This window comes from Salvelinus fontinalis, chromosome 42 (genome assembly GCF_029448725.1).
Source record: "Salvelinus fontinalis isolate EN_2023a chromosome 42, ASM2944872v1, whole genome shotgun sequence".
In the NCBI taxonomy this organism is placed as follows: domain Eukaryota; kingdom Metazoa; phylum Chordata; class Actinopteri; order Salmoniformes; family Salmonidae; genus Salvelinus; species Salvelinus fontinalis.
In genome coordinates this window covers 10,746,050-10,762,244 of record NC_074706.1, presented here as the reverse complement: position 1 = coordinate 10,762,244, position 16,195 = coordinate 10,746,050, and the positions used below count along the sequence as shown (strand labels likewise).

Genomic DNA, 16,195 nt, shown 5'->3' with positions numbered 1-16,195 from the left:
GAATGAGTTTGACACCCCTGTTCTAGATGATTCTGTGCTTCCACTTTTGTGGCAACAGTTTGGGGAAGGCCCTTTCCTGTTTCAGCATGACAATGCCCCCGTGCAAAAAGCGAGGTCTATACAGAAATGGTTTGTCGAGATTGGTGTGGAAGAACTTGAATGGCCTGCACAGAGCCCTGACCTCAACCTCATCGAACACCTTTGGTATGAATTGGAAAGCCGACTGGGAGCCAGGTCTAATCGCCCAACATCAGTGCCGACCTCACAAATGCTGTTGTGGCTGAGTGGAAGCAAGTCCCCGCAGGAATGCTTCAACATCTAGTGGAAAGCCTTCCCAGAAGAGTGGAGGCTGTTAAAGCAGCAAAAGGAGGGACCAACTCCATATTAATGCTCATGATTTTGGAATGAGATGTTCGAGCAGGTGTCCACATGCTTTTGGTCATGTAGTGTATATCAGTACATTTGTAACAACCTAAACATTATGCAAATTCTATTAGGTCAAATAAGCTTCACTTAAAAAAATTAGCTATCACATTTTTTTTCTTACCAGATCCGACACTCTCTCATAGACCTCCATACAAAAACAATCCCCACTTGGTGAACTTATCGCCGTATTCTCGCGTGGACAGATTGACGCGAGTGGAGCTTCTCGCTTCGCCTCTGGTTTGGCTCAGTATTGTGAAAAGCCCTCTGCAGCACTCACCTATGGCCCTGGCCAGGTTGCGGGCACTGTTGATGTTCTTGACCTCAGTCCTGATGCCCCAAGGATCCCCAGGTCTGTGGACGGACACGTTGGCATCCACTCTCAGCTGGCCCCCTATAGCAAGAGAGAAGGTATGAGACAGCTGGCCCTCTATAGCAACAGAGAAGGTATGAGGCAGCTGGCCAACTATAGCAAGAGAGAAGGTATGAGACAGCTGGCCCTCTATAGCAAGAGATAAGTAATGAGACAGTTGGCCCTCTATAGCAAGAGAGAAAGTATGAGACAGCTGGCCCTCTATAGCAAGAGAGAAGGTATGAGACAGCTGGCCCTCTATAGCAAGAGAGAAGGTATGAGACAGCTGGCCCTCTATAGCAAGAGAGAATGTATGAGACGGCTGGCCCTCTATAGCAAGAGAGAAGGTATGAGACAGCTGGCCCTCTATAGCAAGAGAGAAGGTATGAGACAGCTGGCCCTCTATAGCAAGAGAGAAGGTATGAGACAGCTGGCCCTCTATAGCAAGAGATAAGGTATGAGACAGCTGGCCCTCTATAGCAAGAGATAAGGTATGAGACAGCTGGCCCTCTATAGCAAGAGATAAGGTATGAGACAGCTGGCCCTCTATAGCAAGAGAGAAGGTATGAGACAGCTGGCCCTCTATAGCAAGAGAGAAGGTATGAGACAGCTGTCAATACAGAGGCTCTCTGGATGTTTACTTTTTGCCAAAAACAAGAAAAGAAAAAGAAACCGTCAGTTTTATTAGTACATCGTAAATAAAATATTATATTAATAATGATAGGTTAATCAACATTATTTTTTATTTTTTTACCTTTTTTTTTAAACCTAAAGTTCTAATATTTTTGGGGGGTTCCTGTCAGTCACAGGCCCTTAGAATCGTTCTAACCCCCCCCCCATATTGCACCTCTGTGTCCAATACTGGCCTCCCCACCAGCCATGTTTCCCTGGTGTGTTAGTGAGTGTGTGTGTGTCCAATGCAGGCCTCCCCACCAGACATGTTCCCCTGGTGTGTCAGTGAGTGTGTGTCCAATGCAGGCCTCCCCACCAGACATGTTTCCCTGGCAGGTCCCTAGAGCCTGCAGTATGAGCTGCATCTCTCTGACGGCTGCTGCTGCCTCCTCTCCACAGCTCATGTCTGGCTCCATCACCAGCTCCATCAGACCCACACCTGGAGGGAGAGAGAGATGTTACATACACTCCCCATATTCCTACATAGGATTTGGCTAGCCAGTCCCTGTTCTATCTAGATCTGTATATACTAGTTGGAGCTCTGTGGTAGACTCCTCTTGGAATGAACTCTATGGTACCTGCTCTGTTGAGGTACACCGATGGGAAGCTAAACTCCATCTACTTGCTCTGTTGAGGTACACCGATGGGAAGCTAAACTCCATCTACCTGCTCTGTTGAGGTACACCGATGGGAAGCTAAACTCCATCTACCTGCTCTGTTGAGGTCTATAAGGGTCTGGCTCCTGTAGTCATCGTGGAGGCTCTTGCCACTGTCCTGCTCTAACTGGATCTGTTTGATCCTGACACTCTTGGTGACCACCGTGTTCCTCTTACGGCACTCTAGGTGACTGTAGGTCAGGGTGCCGTCCACCGCGATGGGCAGCCTCTGTTGGGTGATCTGGTAGCCCGCCTGGATGGAGGAAACACATGAAACTAGAAAAGGTCCATTTTGTGTGCTTGCTTCAGCAGTCTAAATGTGTCTCATTTATCAGATATGTAATAGCCTGGTCTCATATGCTGTATAAACTTGACATTTGGCATGACAACGATTGTAGGTATTACCTATAGAGGACTCCTCGCAAACAGATCTGGGACCAGGCTTAGGTATTTAATTACAGCCACTATATAATAAAGTCATTTATATTATAGACACGATAGGAAAACATGGGGTTAATACAGAAATAAACTTGGCCTGCATAATCAACAATTTACCATTACAATTAACTTGGAAATAACCTTAAATATTTCAAGGGGTCAATAGTGTTATGAACAAAATAGCAATCCATACATTAAAAATGAGCTAAGATTCATCCATTAGTTAGTTACTTTTGGGGGATAATAGGCCCCTAAAACTGGTTACCCCAACTCATTATTATGCGGTTGGAATATTATTGTTGTTTCGTTGAGGGGTTCAAAGTCACAAAAGCGAACTGAATGAATATTTTATCTGTTCTCTTATTCTGAAGTGCCACTGTGCTGGCTGCCGCTATTCCACAAGTGAGTAAGGTAGCACTATGTCCCGTTGCCACGGCAACCATCGCTAGAAAAGACTAAACGTGCATCATACTTATTGGCATGCCGGCGAAGAAAAAGAAAGGGAAGGAATAAATATGAGCAACAAAAAAAAGAGAAAAAAGTGAATTAGCCGTAACCATCTGTGTGTTGTACTGTACCTGATCAACAAATCAATCATTGGCAACAACACAAGCATAATGGACCACGGGAGACATTCCATTTTATATCAGCGGTGTACTATAAATACAGGATTATAGCATTAAAAGATGCTGATTTCTCCCTTTCTAGAATAATCAATTCTCTCATAGAGCTCTGTCAGTGTCAATGCAAATGTAATTCATTAGCGCAAGTGCCTCCTAGTTAGCATACTGTGTGCATTGCTGTTCACACACAGGCTACATTAGTTAGCTTAGCACCCACCAAAATGGTGGATCATTTGCAATTCCGGCATAATCACTGAAGAGGTGTTGGTGCTTTGTATAATGAAGGGCAGCTGAAGTTGGATGCAGACCAGTGGTGGTAAAAGACTGCTACTGGAAGCCTCTGGGTCCTTCTAGTCACACCCCAGCCCCAAAGCCTAATGAGCAGTCTGGTATTAAAGCACTCGGTCGGTTCAGGAAAGTAAATCCAAACCTGAGAGCTCTCTCTCCAACTAGACTGCTATTTGTCGTTTTCAGATTCAGTTCACTGAATCTAAGCTGCCTTCAACGGATTCATGATTCGATGCACCAAACTATCCCCCTCTACAACCCTTGATTCAACTAGCCCTACCTATTGTACATCCACGTCCCACAAACAGATCCATTTGAGTCATTAAATAGTCGTCAGGGACAACGTCTGCACAGAAAACACTCCAGAAAAGTATAATTATGCACATCCGCTAGTAGCTTAGTGTGAAGCTGCTGGTGCATGTTATTAAGAAGAGGCTGTTATAACACCTGTCTGCCACTTCAATTCATTCCTGCTGCTGGTCAGGCAAGCGCATCATAAATCATGTAATGAGCAGCAGTGCGTTCGTTGTGTGAAATTAAATCATGGAACACATCAATAATGCACAACTCCATATATGTGTTCTTAATAAATGCATGTTTTTTTAATGTCCTCGTTCTCTCTACTTCAATAGGCTGCTAGTATAATAATTTCATGGAGAATGTGCTGCTTAATGCTTCACTCATCATGGCTATTATTTTCTCTCTCTACATCTCATGAAGAGAGCATGAACATCCATCCCAACTGAATTGAACGCATTAGCATGATTCATTATGCAATACAGGCCTTTTACTCTCCATCCCTGTTCCCTGTCTATTTCCCGGGCCTGGTAAAACACAAGTGTTGTCTACAGGGTAAGCAAAAACATATTTATAAGCATCGGTACCACTTGTGGGCATGGTGAACATTTAATCTTAACTGGCACTATCGTTTCAACAGAGCATGTTTTAGCATAACCCAAAGAGAGAGGTGATGCAACACTCAGTAAGCGGACCTAAAATCTACTACGGGGAAACAAGATGAGGTGGGATTTGGGAATAATCCTTCGGCTTCCTGCTGGGATTTCACCCCTGGGATACATGTCGGAGCTTATGAAATCAATAATCTACCTCTGCTGTGAGGAAGGATTATGCAGCTGTAGCCTCACGATAACATTATTACCTATGAATCTGACTGCTGGGTTCGAAAGACAACTCAGTCTTCTAACAATCTAGGCTTGGCAGGCCTTGTGTTGATCATATGCTTTCGTTCAAAAGAACTAGAATGACTTCTAGGCCATCGTGTCATCTAGTTCATTTCTTAATTGACAGGTTATTGACATACCATAACATTAAGACAACTGCACTGACAACCCGACGATCAACAATCCATTCCCTGACCCCACAAAAAAAACCTCACAAGCTACTCTATTGGTCATTAGAAATGACCTTGACCTTAGGACAAAGTTAGGGAAGCTTTTTAAACTCTTCACTCATCTAATACAGGAAAGGTATGGATTGCACTGTAACAGACAAATTTCCTAGCTGTCTTGTCATTTTCTTGAGAGTGGAAAGTCCCATTATGGTATAACACCGCTAAGGCACTTAAATTATTCAAATTCATCCTTTTCTCAGTCCACAATTTCTCATCATCAGCTCGTCAAGAGTAATGTCAGGGTCATTTCTTTCTACATAGGTCACATTAAGCTAGGGCTGCCCATCTTTCCAAAGTGAAATTAAACTTTTTAGGAGGCTTTGTTGGGCAATTGCTATTGAATCTCTTCCAATGACATGTCTTGATGTCAAGGTCATAAAATGTCAGTCATAACGACACTAAAATTACCCAGGAGCGCCTGGCAGCAAGGTGAGGGTGAATATCACTTGGCCGCGACTTGACTTCTAACAGCTAACAAATTGCAGGAACAGAAGCTGTCATTTGGCTAGATATCGGTGGCAATAAGCTTTTCTGCCGGTTTAGCAAGACTCGTCACTATTAAATGATAGCCTAGCTCAGGGACAGGGAGGAAGTAAAATGGGAAAGTTAATTTGGGGAGAGATGGCTGCTTTGACCGATGAGAGCTACTTATTAATGGGGGAGTAAGTTGTCTCCTCTGTGATTTTGGCCGGGTTACTGTATTCAATAACTTTGTAAAAACTGCTGATGAAGCCTAAAAGGGGCTTTAGAAATAAATGTGATTGATGATTGCTTGTGATTGGAGGATAGATGGGGCCCGGGTTAACTTACAGGAAGGTCAGCGTAGAAGTAGTGCTTCCTGTCAAAGAGAGACTTCCTGTTGATGGTACAGTTAAGGGCCAAACCTGTCCTCACTGCAGCCTCCACACATCGTAGCCTCCACACATCGTCTGTTCAGCACCTGAGGAGGAAGAAGCAAGGAACTTAGGCCTACTTGGTCAAATGACTATGTACACCGACATATTGTAGGCTAGGTTACATAGACCAGATTATGTTATGATGGACAACACCTGTATTATTACGCAACGAATAGACAAACAGCCTTTATTGACATGAGGCATGTTTATCATCAGATGCACCATAACTTACAGGTAGAGTTCCAGGCAAGGAGGCATCAAAGAAGGACACCAGGGAGTTAGGTGGAGCCTGGAACCTGACCTGGGAGCCAGAAAACAGCTTGGTGTTGGAGTGGATCTGAGCATGGATCTCCAGACCCACCACACCTACCAGCTCCTGTGGAGCACTAGCACACAATCACAGTCAGAGAAATGAACACTTACAAATGGGAGGCCACCATATCAACTCCACGATTTCATTTTCTGAACTGACTACTAGACTGGACTTATGAAAAGCTAACTGGCAGGGTTGTCTGTTATAGGAGTTTAAATGTGGGTCATTGATTACAGTGCAGCATTTTAGACAGTTCTGTTGGTGGACTTATTTCCGCGTTCAAAACGGGGAACTCGGGAAATCTCAGACTTCAGTGCGTTCAAAACTGGGAACTGGGGAAAATCGAAAAAGAAAAATCGATATGAACAGTCATCCAACTCTGAACTATTTCACTGGTCACCACCAAAGCCAATTCCTCGTTCGGTCGCCAGTCCTTACAGTTCTCTGCTGCCAATGACTGGAACGAACTGCAAAAATCACTGAAGCTGGAGACTCATATCTCCCTCACTAGCTTTAAGCACCAGCTGTCAGAGCAACTCACAGTTCACTGCACCTGTACATAGCTCATCTGTAAACAGCCCATCCAACTACCTCATCCCCAGACTGTTATTTATTTTGCTCCTTTGCACCCCAGTATCTCTACTTGCACATTCATCTTCTGCACATCTGTCACTCCAGTGTTTAATTGCTATGTTGTAATTATTTCGCCACTATAGCCTATTTATTGCCTTACCTCCCTTGTCCTACCTCATTTGCACACATTGTATATAGACTTTTTCTATTGTATTATTGACTGTATGTATGTTTATTCCATGTGTAACTCTGTGTTGTTTGTGTCACACTGCTTTGCTTCATCTTGGCCAGGTCGCAGTTGTAAATGAGAACTTGTTCTCAACTAGCCTACCTGTTTAAATAAAGGTGAAATAAAAAATAATAAAAACCTCGGGCCTCTTTCTAGAGCTCCGACTTTCCAACCTAAATATCACTGACGTCATGAGTTCCCAGTTGTTTTGAATGCGGAATATCGGCAAAACTTTAGTGACATCATCATACCTAATCAAAGTCATTCAGAACCCCTGTCAAGACAACCTGTGAGGATGCTCTGAAGGCAGAGAGGGGTAAGAAGGATAATATTTACATATTTATAAAGGAGGCTATCATGCAGACGACTAGCTATAAATAAACTGCATGAAGGTTTTAAACTAACAGCAATGTTTGCAACGTCTAAATACGGAAGGGAATGTGGTCATGAATGATGTGCGACTGCCATCCTCGCTAACTAGCACAGGCGCGCACACGATACACAAACAGTGCACATCAGTGCGAGCTAGCTAACGTTAGCATTCACTCCGTGGACCTACCTTTTCCGTTTGTTTGGTCTTGCCTCTGGCATCGGGAGACAGACATACATATTCTCCTTATCAATTGTGCCTTTGGAAAGTAATCGTTGGATAAAATATTGCAATTTGTTTATTCATATTACATAGCAGTGCAGTCATTCCTGCAGAGGAGCCTGCCATGTTTAGCCTTTCTGTTTGGGGTATTATGGTAGTTGTAGTCATAGTAAACGTAGTTTCACACAAAATCCGAGGGCAAGTGCATTTAGGAAAACTCAACACCCCACAATGTAACACATTTAATGCAACCCATATATTTCGAATTTCCGGCGATTTAAACTACACTTTCCGGCTACAAGAGCAAGGGTTTTTGTGGCGGGAGTTTTCCCATATTGTTGTCAACGTTGGTTGTTTACAGCGAAGTAAGTGTTGATCCGTACAATAGTTTGGTGTAAAATTGACAAGGCAATGGCAATGAACGGCGATGGAGTGCATGGACTGAACGGAGAGATGGTGGCCCCATCTGAAGCTAAACACACCAATGGCACTCCTTGCAAGTCAAAAATAGCCTGTGAAAACGGCGAGGCAGAAATCCACGCTGCTAAGCAAAATGGAACTAAGAGAAGAACCCCAACTGATACGTTCTCTTTCACTGCCGAACCTACCATCGAAGACATACGACGGATGCAAGCGGAATTTACTGACGAGCGAGACTGGAACCAGTTCCACCAACCCCGCAACCTCCTGCTAGCTATGGTCGGAGAAGTGGGCGAGGTATCTGAGCTGTTCCAGTGGCGTGGCGAGGTGACCGAAGGACTTCCCGGCTGGACGGACTCCGAGCGCGAGCACCTGGCACATGAACTCAGCGACGTCCTCATCTACCTAGTTGAGCTGGCCGAGAAATGTCATATCGATTTACCCCAAGCAGTGCTGCGCAAAATGGCCCTAAATAGACTGAAGTACCCTGCCAGCAAGGTGCATGGCTCGTCTAAGAAGTACACTGAATACAAGGACTGAGCGATTGCATGCTGTCATGCCCAATTGGCGTAATGAACACACCCCTGCATTTAAAAAGTAGACAAGAACTGAAAAATACTGTTCAACTTCAGTTCATGGCAATGGAGAATGTTTATACAATCTTTTATTTAGGGCACTACTGTATCTCAATAGTTGGTCAAACTGCCCTTTAACTGCTTTTATTTTTATGAAGTGCGTTTTGAATCAGTGTTTTTCTTTAACTCTGGGTATTCATCTTTTGCCTTCCCTCTGATGGTTTGCCATTTTAACTGTTCCCCAAAGTCAAATGTATAGGCCCTTGTAAGAAGTACATTTTATTTTTCATAGTATGAGTAACTACATTTAAATCTCTTAAATCCATATTGTTGTCAATGATCGATGGAAGCTATGTTCTTTTGTTGCTTTAAATTCAATGTATGTGTGCAACTGATAGAATCTTCCTCCCAAAAGTAAAAGTGCATTCAACTATACTTGCTGTCCTGCAGATGCTATGTAATTTATGTATATTGACTCTGTAATGCATTTATCAGATTTATTCACTATTGCCTTATTTACTTCCCTGGGAAATTAGCTACAATGGGAGATGGGGAAATTAACACACGCACACAACGCTACTGTGGGAGATGAGGGAAATTAGAGTTACTCTTGTAACTGTTCATTTTGATAAGCAGTCTGTTAAACAGTGTTTCATGGCCCCAGGCCTTTGGTTAGCGATCCAATATGTCGGCTATCCAATGTATCTTTGGACACATCCGATGGTTTAATGAGCTACAAGTATACTGAAAAATATATAAATGCAACAATTTCAAAGATGTTACTGAGTTGCAATTCATATGAGGATATTAGTTGATTGAAATAAATTCATTAGGCTCTAATCTATGGATTTCACATGACTGGGAATACAGATATGCATCTGTTGGTCACAGATACTTTTTTTAAAGGGTAGGGGCGTGGAGTCAGTATCTGGCGTAACAACCATTTGCCTCATGCAGCGCAACATCTTCACATATTCGAGTAGGCTGTTGATTGTGGCCTGTGGAATGTTGTCCCACTCTTCAATGGATTTGCGAAGTTGCTGGATACTGCCGTACGTCTATCCAAAACATGCTCAGTGGGTGAGTATGCAGGCCATGGAAGAACTGGGACGTTTTCAGCTTCCAGGAATTGTGTACAGATCCTTGAGATATGGGGCTGTGCATTAACGTGATGAAACATGAGGTGATGGCGGCAGATGAGTGGCACAACAATTGGCCTCAGGATCTTGTCACGGTATCTGTGCATTCACATTTCCATAGTTAAAATGCAATTGTGTTCATTGTAGCTTATGCCTGCACATTCCATAACCATACCGCCACCATGGTGCGCTCTGTTCACAATGACATCAGCACACCGCTTGCCCACAACCTGCGGTTGTGAGGCCGGTTGGACATACTGCCAGATTCTCTAAAATGACTTGAGGCGGCTTATGGTAAAGAAATTAATTCAATTATCTAGCAACAACTCTGGTGGACATTCCTGCAGTCAGCATGCCAATTACATGCTCCCTCAAAACTTGAGATACACCTGCTCATCGAACATCTCATGCCAAAATCAGGTGCATTAATATGGAGTTGATCCCACCCTTGCTGCTATAACAGTCTCCACTCTTCTGGGAAGGCTTTCCACTAGATGTTGAAACATTGCGGCGGGGACTTGCTTAAATTCAGCCACAAGAGCATTAGTGAGGTCGTGCACTGATGTTGGGCGATTAGGCCTGACTCGCAGTCGGCGTTCCAATTCATACCAAAGGTGTTTGATGGGGTTGAGGTCAGGGCTCTGTGCAGGCCAGTCAAGTTCTTCCACACCGATCTCGATTAACCATTTCTGTATGGACCTCACTTTGTGCATAGGGGCATTTTCTAAACTGTTGCCACAACAGTGGAAGCACAGAATCGTCAAGAATGTCATTGTATGCTGTAGCGTTAAGATTTCCCTTCACTGGAACTAAGGGGCCTAGCCCGAACCTTGGGAAACAGCCCCAGACCATTATTCCTACTCCACCAAACTTTACAGTTGGCACTATGCATTGGGGCAGGTAGCTGCCGATGCGGAGCCCCACCGGGCCTTCACGACTGGGATACCGACGTTATCTGCCCGAGGGAGTATTTCAACCGGCCCCTCCATCGCGACGTAACCTGAACGTCCATATACTAACTGCGGCCCGCTAATCGTTAGCTGTCTTGAGCATATCGGCTGCTATCTGAACAGGTCTATCGAACAATCTTCTTAGGCCACTATAACTATTTTGACAACTGGATTGGTCCCCTCTACCACACGGAACCCCACTAATCTACCGACGGAATTGCACGGCGTGGCTAAAAACAGACCTCCATCTTCTGCTAGCTTGCTACCCATGACTAGCTGTCTGAATCACGAAGCTAGCACCAGTTAGCAAACACAATTCTACAACTCACAACCTCTCTTTCGCCACCGCCATCCGGCTTGGATTCTCTGTCGACACGACCACGTCTGGTCTGCAGACAAATACCCCATCCGCTGTGCCCTCAACCGGCCTCCGTCTGAGCAGACCCCCTCCGTCTGAGCAGACCACCCCCCCGGGCTACTAACTTTAAACGCCGCGGGCTAGCTTAGTGGAGGCCTCACTACTTCATCTACGGCTGGCCCCTGGACACTATGATCACTTGGCTACATAGCTTATGCCTGCTTGACTGTCCATTAATTCACGGTACTCCATTCTGTTTATTTGTGTTTTATCTGTCGGCTCTGTACCTTAACTCAGGATCTGTGTGTAGTTAATCCGACCCTCTCTGCCCAGTCGTCGCCATTTTTACCTTCTGTTGCTGTGTTAGCCGACTAGCTGCTGTTATCTGACCTGCTGTTTTAGCTAGCTCTCCCAATCATGACCTGCAATCACTTTATGCCTTATTGTATGTCTCTCTCAAATATCAATATGCCTTGCATACTGTTGTTCAGGCTAGTTATCATTGTTTTGGTTTGCAATGGACCCCGTAGTTCCACTCTCCGTACCTCTGATACCTCCTTTGTCCCACCCCCCACACATGCGGTGACCTCACCCATTGAGACCAGCATGTCCAGAGATACAACCTCTCTTATCATCACCCAGTGCTTGGGCTTGCCTCCGCTGTACCCGTGCCCCACCATACCCTGGTCTGCACATTATGCCCAGAATCTATTCTACCACGCCCATAAATCTGCTCCTTTTATTCCTTGTCCCCAACGCTCTAGGCGACCAGTTTTGATAGCCTTTATCCGCACCCTCATCCTACTGCTCCTCTGTTCCTCGGGTGATGTGGAGGTAAACCCAGGCCCTGCATGTCCCCAGTCACCCTCATTTGTTGACTTCTGTGATCGAAAAAGCCTTGGCCTCATGCATGTCGACATCAGAAGCCTCCTGCCTAAGTTTGCCTTACTCACCGCTTTAGCACACTCTGCCAACCCTGATGTCCTTGCCATACCCAACTATAACACTTTCCGTCAAGATAGAACTGCCAAAGGGGGAGGAGTTGCAATCTACTGCAGAGATAGCCTGCAAAGTTCTGTCATACTTTCCAAATCTATGCCCAAACAGTTTGAACTTCTAATTTTAAAAATTAATCTCTCCAGAAATAAGTCTCTCACTGTTGCCGCCTGCTACCGACCCCCCTCAGCTCCCAGCTGTGCCCTGGACACCATCTGTGAATTGATCGCTCCCCATCTAGCTTCAGAGTTTGTTCTGTTAGGTGACCTAAACTGGGATATGCTTAACACCCCGGCAGTCCTACAATCTAAGCTTGATGCCCTCAATCTCACACAAATCATCAAGGAACCCACCAGGTACAACCCCAAATCCGTAAACATGGGCACCCTAATAGACATTATCCTGACCAACTTGCCCTCCAAATCCACCTCTGCTGTCTTCAATCAAGATCTCAGCGATCACTGCCTCATTGCCTGTATCCGCCACGGGTCCACGGTCAAACGACCACCCCTCATCACTGTCAAACGCTCCCTGAAACACTTCTGCGAGCAGGCCTTTCTAATCGACCTGGCCCGGGTACCCTGGAAGGATATTGACCTCATCCCGTCAGTTGAGGATGCCTGGTCATTCTTTAAAAGTTACTTCCTCACCATATTAGACAAGCATGCTCCGTTCAAAAAATGCAGAACCAAGAACAGATATAGCCCTTGGTTCACTCCAGACCTGACTGCCCTCGACCAGCACAAAAACATCCTGTGGCGAACTGCGATAGCATCGAAGAGCCCCCGTGATATGCAACTGTTCAGGGAAGTCAGGAACCAATACACGCAGTCAGTCAGGAAAGCAAAGGCCAGCTTTTTCAAGCAGAAATTTGCATCCTGTAGCTCTAACTCCAAAAAGTTCTGGGATACTGTAAAGTCCATGGAAAACAAGAGCACCTCCTCCCAGCTGCCCACTGCACTGAGGCTAGATAACACGGTCACCACTGATAAGTCCGCGATAATCGAAAACTTCAACAAACATTTCTCAATGGCTGGCCATGCCTTCCACCTGGCGACTCCAACCTTGGCCAGCAGCCCCGCCCGGCCCGCTGCTACTCGCCCAAGCGTCCCCAGCTTCTCCTTTACCCATATCCAGATAGCAGATGTTCTGAAAGAGCTGGAAAACCTGGACCCATACAAATCAGCTGGGCTTGACAATCTGGACCCCCTATTTCTGAAACTGTCCGCCGCCATTGTCGCACCCCCTATTACCAGCCTGTTCAACCTCTCCTTCGTATCATCTGAGATCCCCAAGGATTGGAAAGCTGCCGCTGTCATTCCCCTCTTCAAAGGGGGAGACACCCTGGACCCAAACTGTTACAGACCTATATCCATCCTGCCCTGCCTAGCTAAGGTCTTCGAAAGCCAAGTCAACAAACAGATCACTGACCATCTCGAATCCCACCGTACCTTCTCCGCTGTGCAATCCGGTTTCCGAGCCGGTCACGGGTGCACCTCAGCCACGCTCAAGGTACTAAACGATATCATAACCGCCATCGATAAAAGACATTACTGTGCAGCCGTCTTCATCGACCTGGCCAAGGCTTTCGACTCTGTCAATCACCATATTCTTATCGGCAGACTCAATAGCCTCGGTTTTTCTAATGACTGCCTTGCCTGGTTCACCAACTACTTTGCAGACAGAGTTCAGTGTGTCAAATCGGAGGGCATGTTGTCCGGTCCTCTGGCAGTCTCTATGGGGGTACCACAGGGTTCAATTCTCGGGCCGACTCTTTTCTCTGTATACATCAATGATGTTGCTCTTGCTGCGGGCGATTCCCTGATCCACCTCTACGCAGACGACACCATTCTGTATACTTCCATCCCTTCCCTGGACACTGTGCTATCTAACCTCCAAATGAGCTTCAATGCCATACAACACTCCTTCCGTGGCCTCCAACTGCTCTTAAATGCTAGTAAAACCAAATGCATGCTTTTCAACCGTTCGCTGCCTGCACCCGCACGCCCGACTAGCATCACCACCCTGGACGGTTCCGACCTAGAATATGTGGACATCTATAAGTACCTAGGTGTCTGGCTAGACTGCAAACTCTCCTTCCAGACTCATATCAAACATCTCCAATCCAAAATCAAATCTAGAGTCGGCTTTCTATTCCGGAACAAAGCCTCCTTCACTCACGCCGCCAAACTTACCCTAGTAAAACTGACTATCCTACCGATCCTCGACTTCGGCGATGTCATCTACAAAATAGCTTCCAATACTCTACTTAGCAAACTGGATGCAGTTTATCACAGTGCCATCCGTTTTGTTACTAAAGCACCTTATACGACCCACCACTGCGACCTGTATGCCCTAGTCGGCTAGCCCTCGCTACATGTTCGTCGTCAGACCCACTGGCTCCAGGTCATCTACAAGGCTATGCTAGGTAAAGTGCCGCATTATCTCAGTTCACTGGTCACGATGGCTACACCCACCCGTAGCACGCGCTCCAGCAGGTGTATCTCACTGATCATCCCTAAAGCCAAAACCTCATTTGGACGCCTTTCCTTCCAGTTCTCTGCTGCCTGCGACTGGAACGAATTGCAAAAATCTCTGAAGTTGGAGACTTTTATCTCCCTCAACAACTTTAAAAATCTGCTATCCGAGCAGCTAACCGATCGCTGCAGCTGTACATAGTCCATCTGTAAACTACCCACCCAATTTACCTACCTCACCCCCATACTGCTTTTATTTATTTACTTTTCTGCTCTTTTGCACACCAGTATCTCTTCTTGCACATGATCATCTGATGATTTATCACTCCAGTGTTAATCTGCTAAATTGTAATTATTCGATTTATTGCCTACCTCATGCCTTTTGCACACATTGTATATAGATTCTCTTTTTCTACCATGTTATTGACTTGTTTATTGTTTACTCCATGTGTAACTCTGTGTTGTTGTCTGTTCACACTGCTATGCTTTATCTTGGCCAGGTCGCAGTTGCAAATGAGAACTTGTTCTCAACTAGCCTACCTGGTTAAATAAAGGTGAAATAAAAATAAATAAATAAATAAATAAAAAATTCTCTTGGCATCCGGCGAACCGAGCCTGTCGGACTGCCAGATGGTTAAGTTTCCACTTTTCAAGAGTCCAATGGCGGCGAGCTTTATGCCACTCCAGCCGATGCTTGGCATTGCGCATGGTGATCTTAGGCTTGTGTGCGGCTGCTTAGCCATGGAAACCAATTTCATGAAGCTCCCAACGAACAGTTATTGTGCTGACATTGCTTCTAGAGAAGTTTGGTATGTTCATCTCTAGGAGACAGAACGCATCTCCTTCCTGAGCGGTATCACGGCTGCGTGGTCCCATTGTGTTTATACTTGCGTACTATTGTTTGTACAGATGCACGTGGTACCTTCAGGCATTTGGAAATTGCTCCCAAGGATGAACCAGACTTGTGGAGGTCTACACATTTGTCTCTGAGGTCTTGGCTGATTTCTTTTGATTTTCCCATGATATCAAGCAAAGAGGCACTGAGTTTGAAGGTAGGCCTTAATACATCCACAGGTACACCTCCAATTGACTCAAATGTTGTCAATTAGCCTATCAGAAGCTTCTAAAGCCATGACATAATTTTCTGGAATTTTCCAAGCTGTTTAAAGGCACAGTCAACTTAGTGTATGTAAACTTCTGACCCACTGGAATTGTGATACAGTGGATTATAAGTGAAATAATCTGTAAACAATTGTTGTAAAAATTACTTGTCATGCACAAAGTAGATGTCCTAACCGACTTGCCAAAACTATAGTTTGTTAACAAGAAATTTGTGGAGTGGTTGAAAAACGAGTTTTAATGACTCCAACCTAAGTGTATGTAAACTTCCGACTTCAACTGTATATTGCCAAGACTGTTTTTGGCTAGTCTGTGTGTGTGTGTGTGTCCAGATTCTCCACCCCTTTACACTTGCACACATCTGTCATGGATCTAAAAGCATTTGATTGGTGTAATAGTTGGATGCAGGGAGTTTCCTCCATTGTTAAGTCCGTGACGGGAAGTGTGCAATTACAAACTTTGGGAAGCAGCCTGTCTGTGTCAAGTCAGTGTAGACCCAACCACAAGTTTTATTAGTCGTATGTTCAGTATAAACCGTCCAACGAAATGCTTACTTGCAGGTTCCTTCTCGACAATGCAACAACAATAAGAAATAATAAAATAATAATTAAAATATAAGAATTCAAACATAAAGTAAATGGCTCAGTAAAATAGAATGAGCATTCTAGCATAAGCATAAAACAGAAAGGCACAAT

General features: G+C 45.0%; 1 protein-coding gene and 1 pseudogene across 1 annotated transcript; one reads left to right on the top strand and one right to left on the bottom strand.

Annotated features, from left to right (window-relative positions):
* LOC129841513 (glutamyl-tRNA(Gln) amidotransferase subunit B, mitochondrial-like) overlaps positions 1-7,749 on the bottom strand; it is a 16,366-nt pseudogene extending 8,617 nt beyond the window's left edge.
* A 22-nt stretch (positions 7,750-7,771) lies between these two features.
* On the top strand, positions 7,772-8,896 carry LOC129841512 (dCTP pyrophosphatase 1-like). Its single transcript, XM_055909812.1, has one exon. It carries the CDS (start codon positions 7,878-7,880, stop codon positions 8,424-8,426), a length of 549 nt encoding a protein of 182 aa, XP_055765787.1. The 5' UTR covers positions 7,772-7,877; the 3' UTR covers positions 8,427-8,896.
* The last annotated feature ends 7,299 nt before the right edge of the window (positions 8,897-16,195 follow it).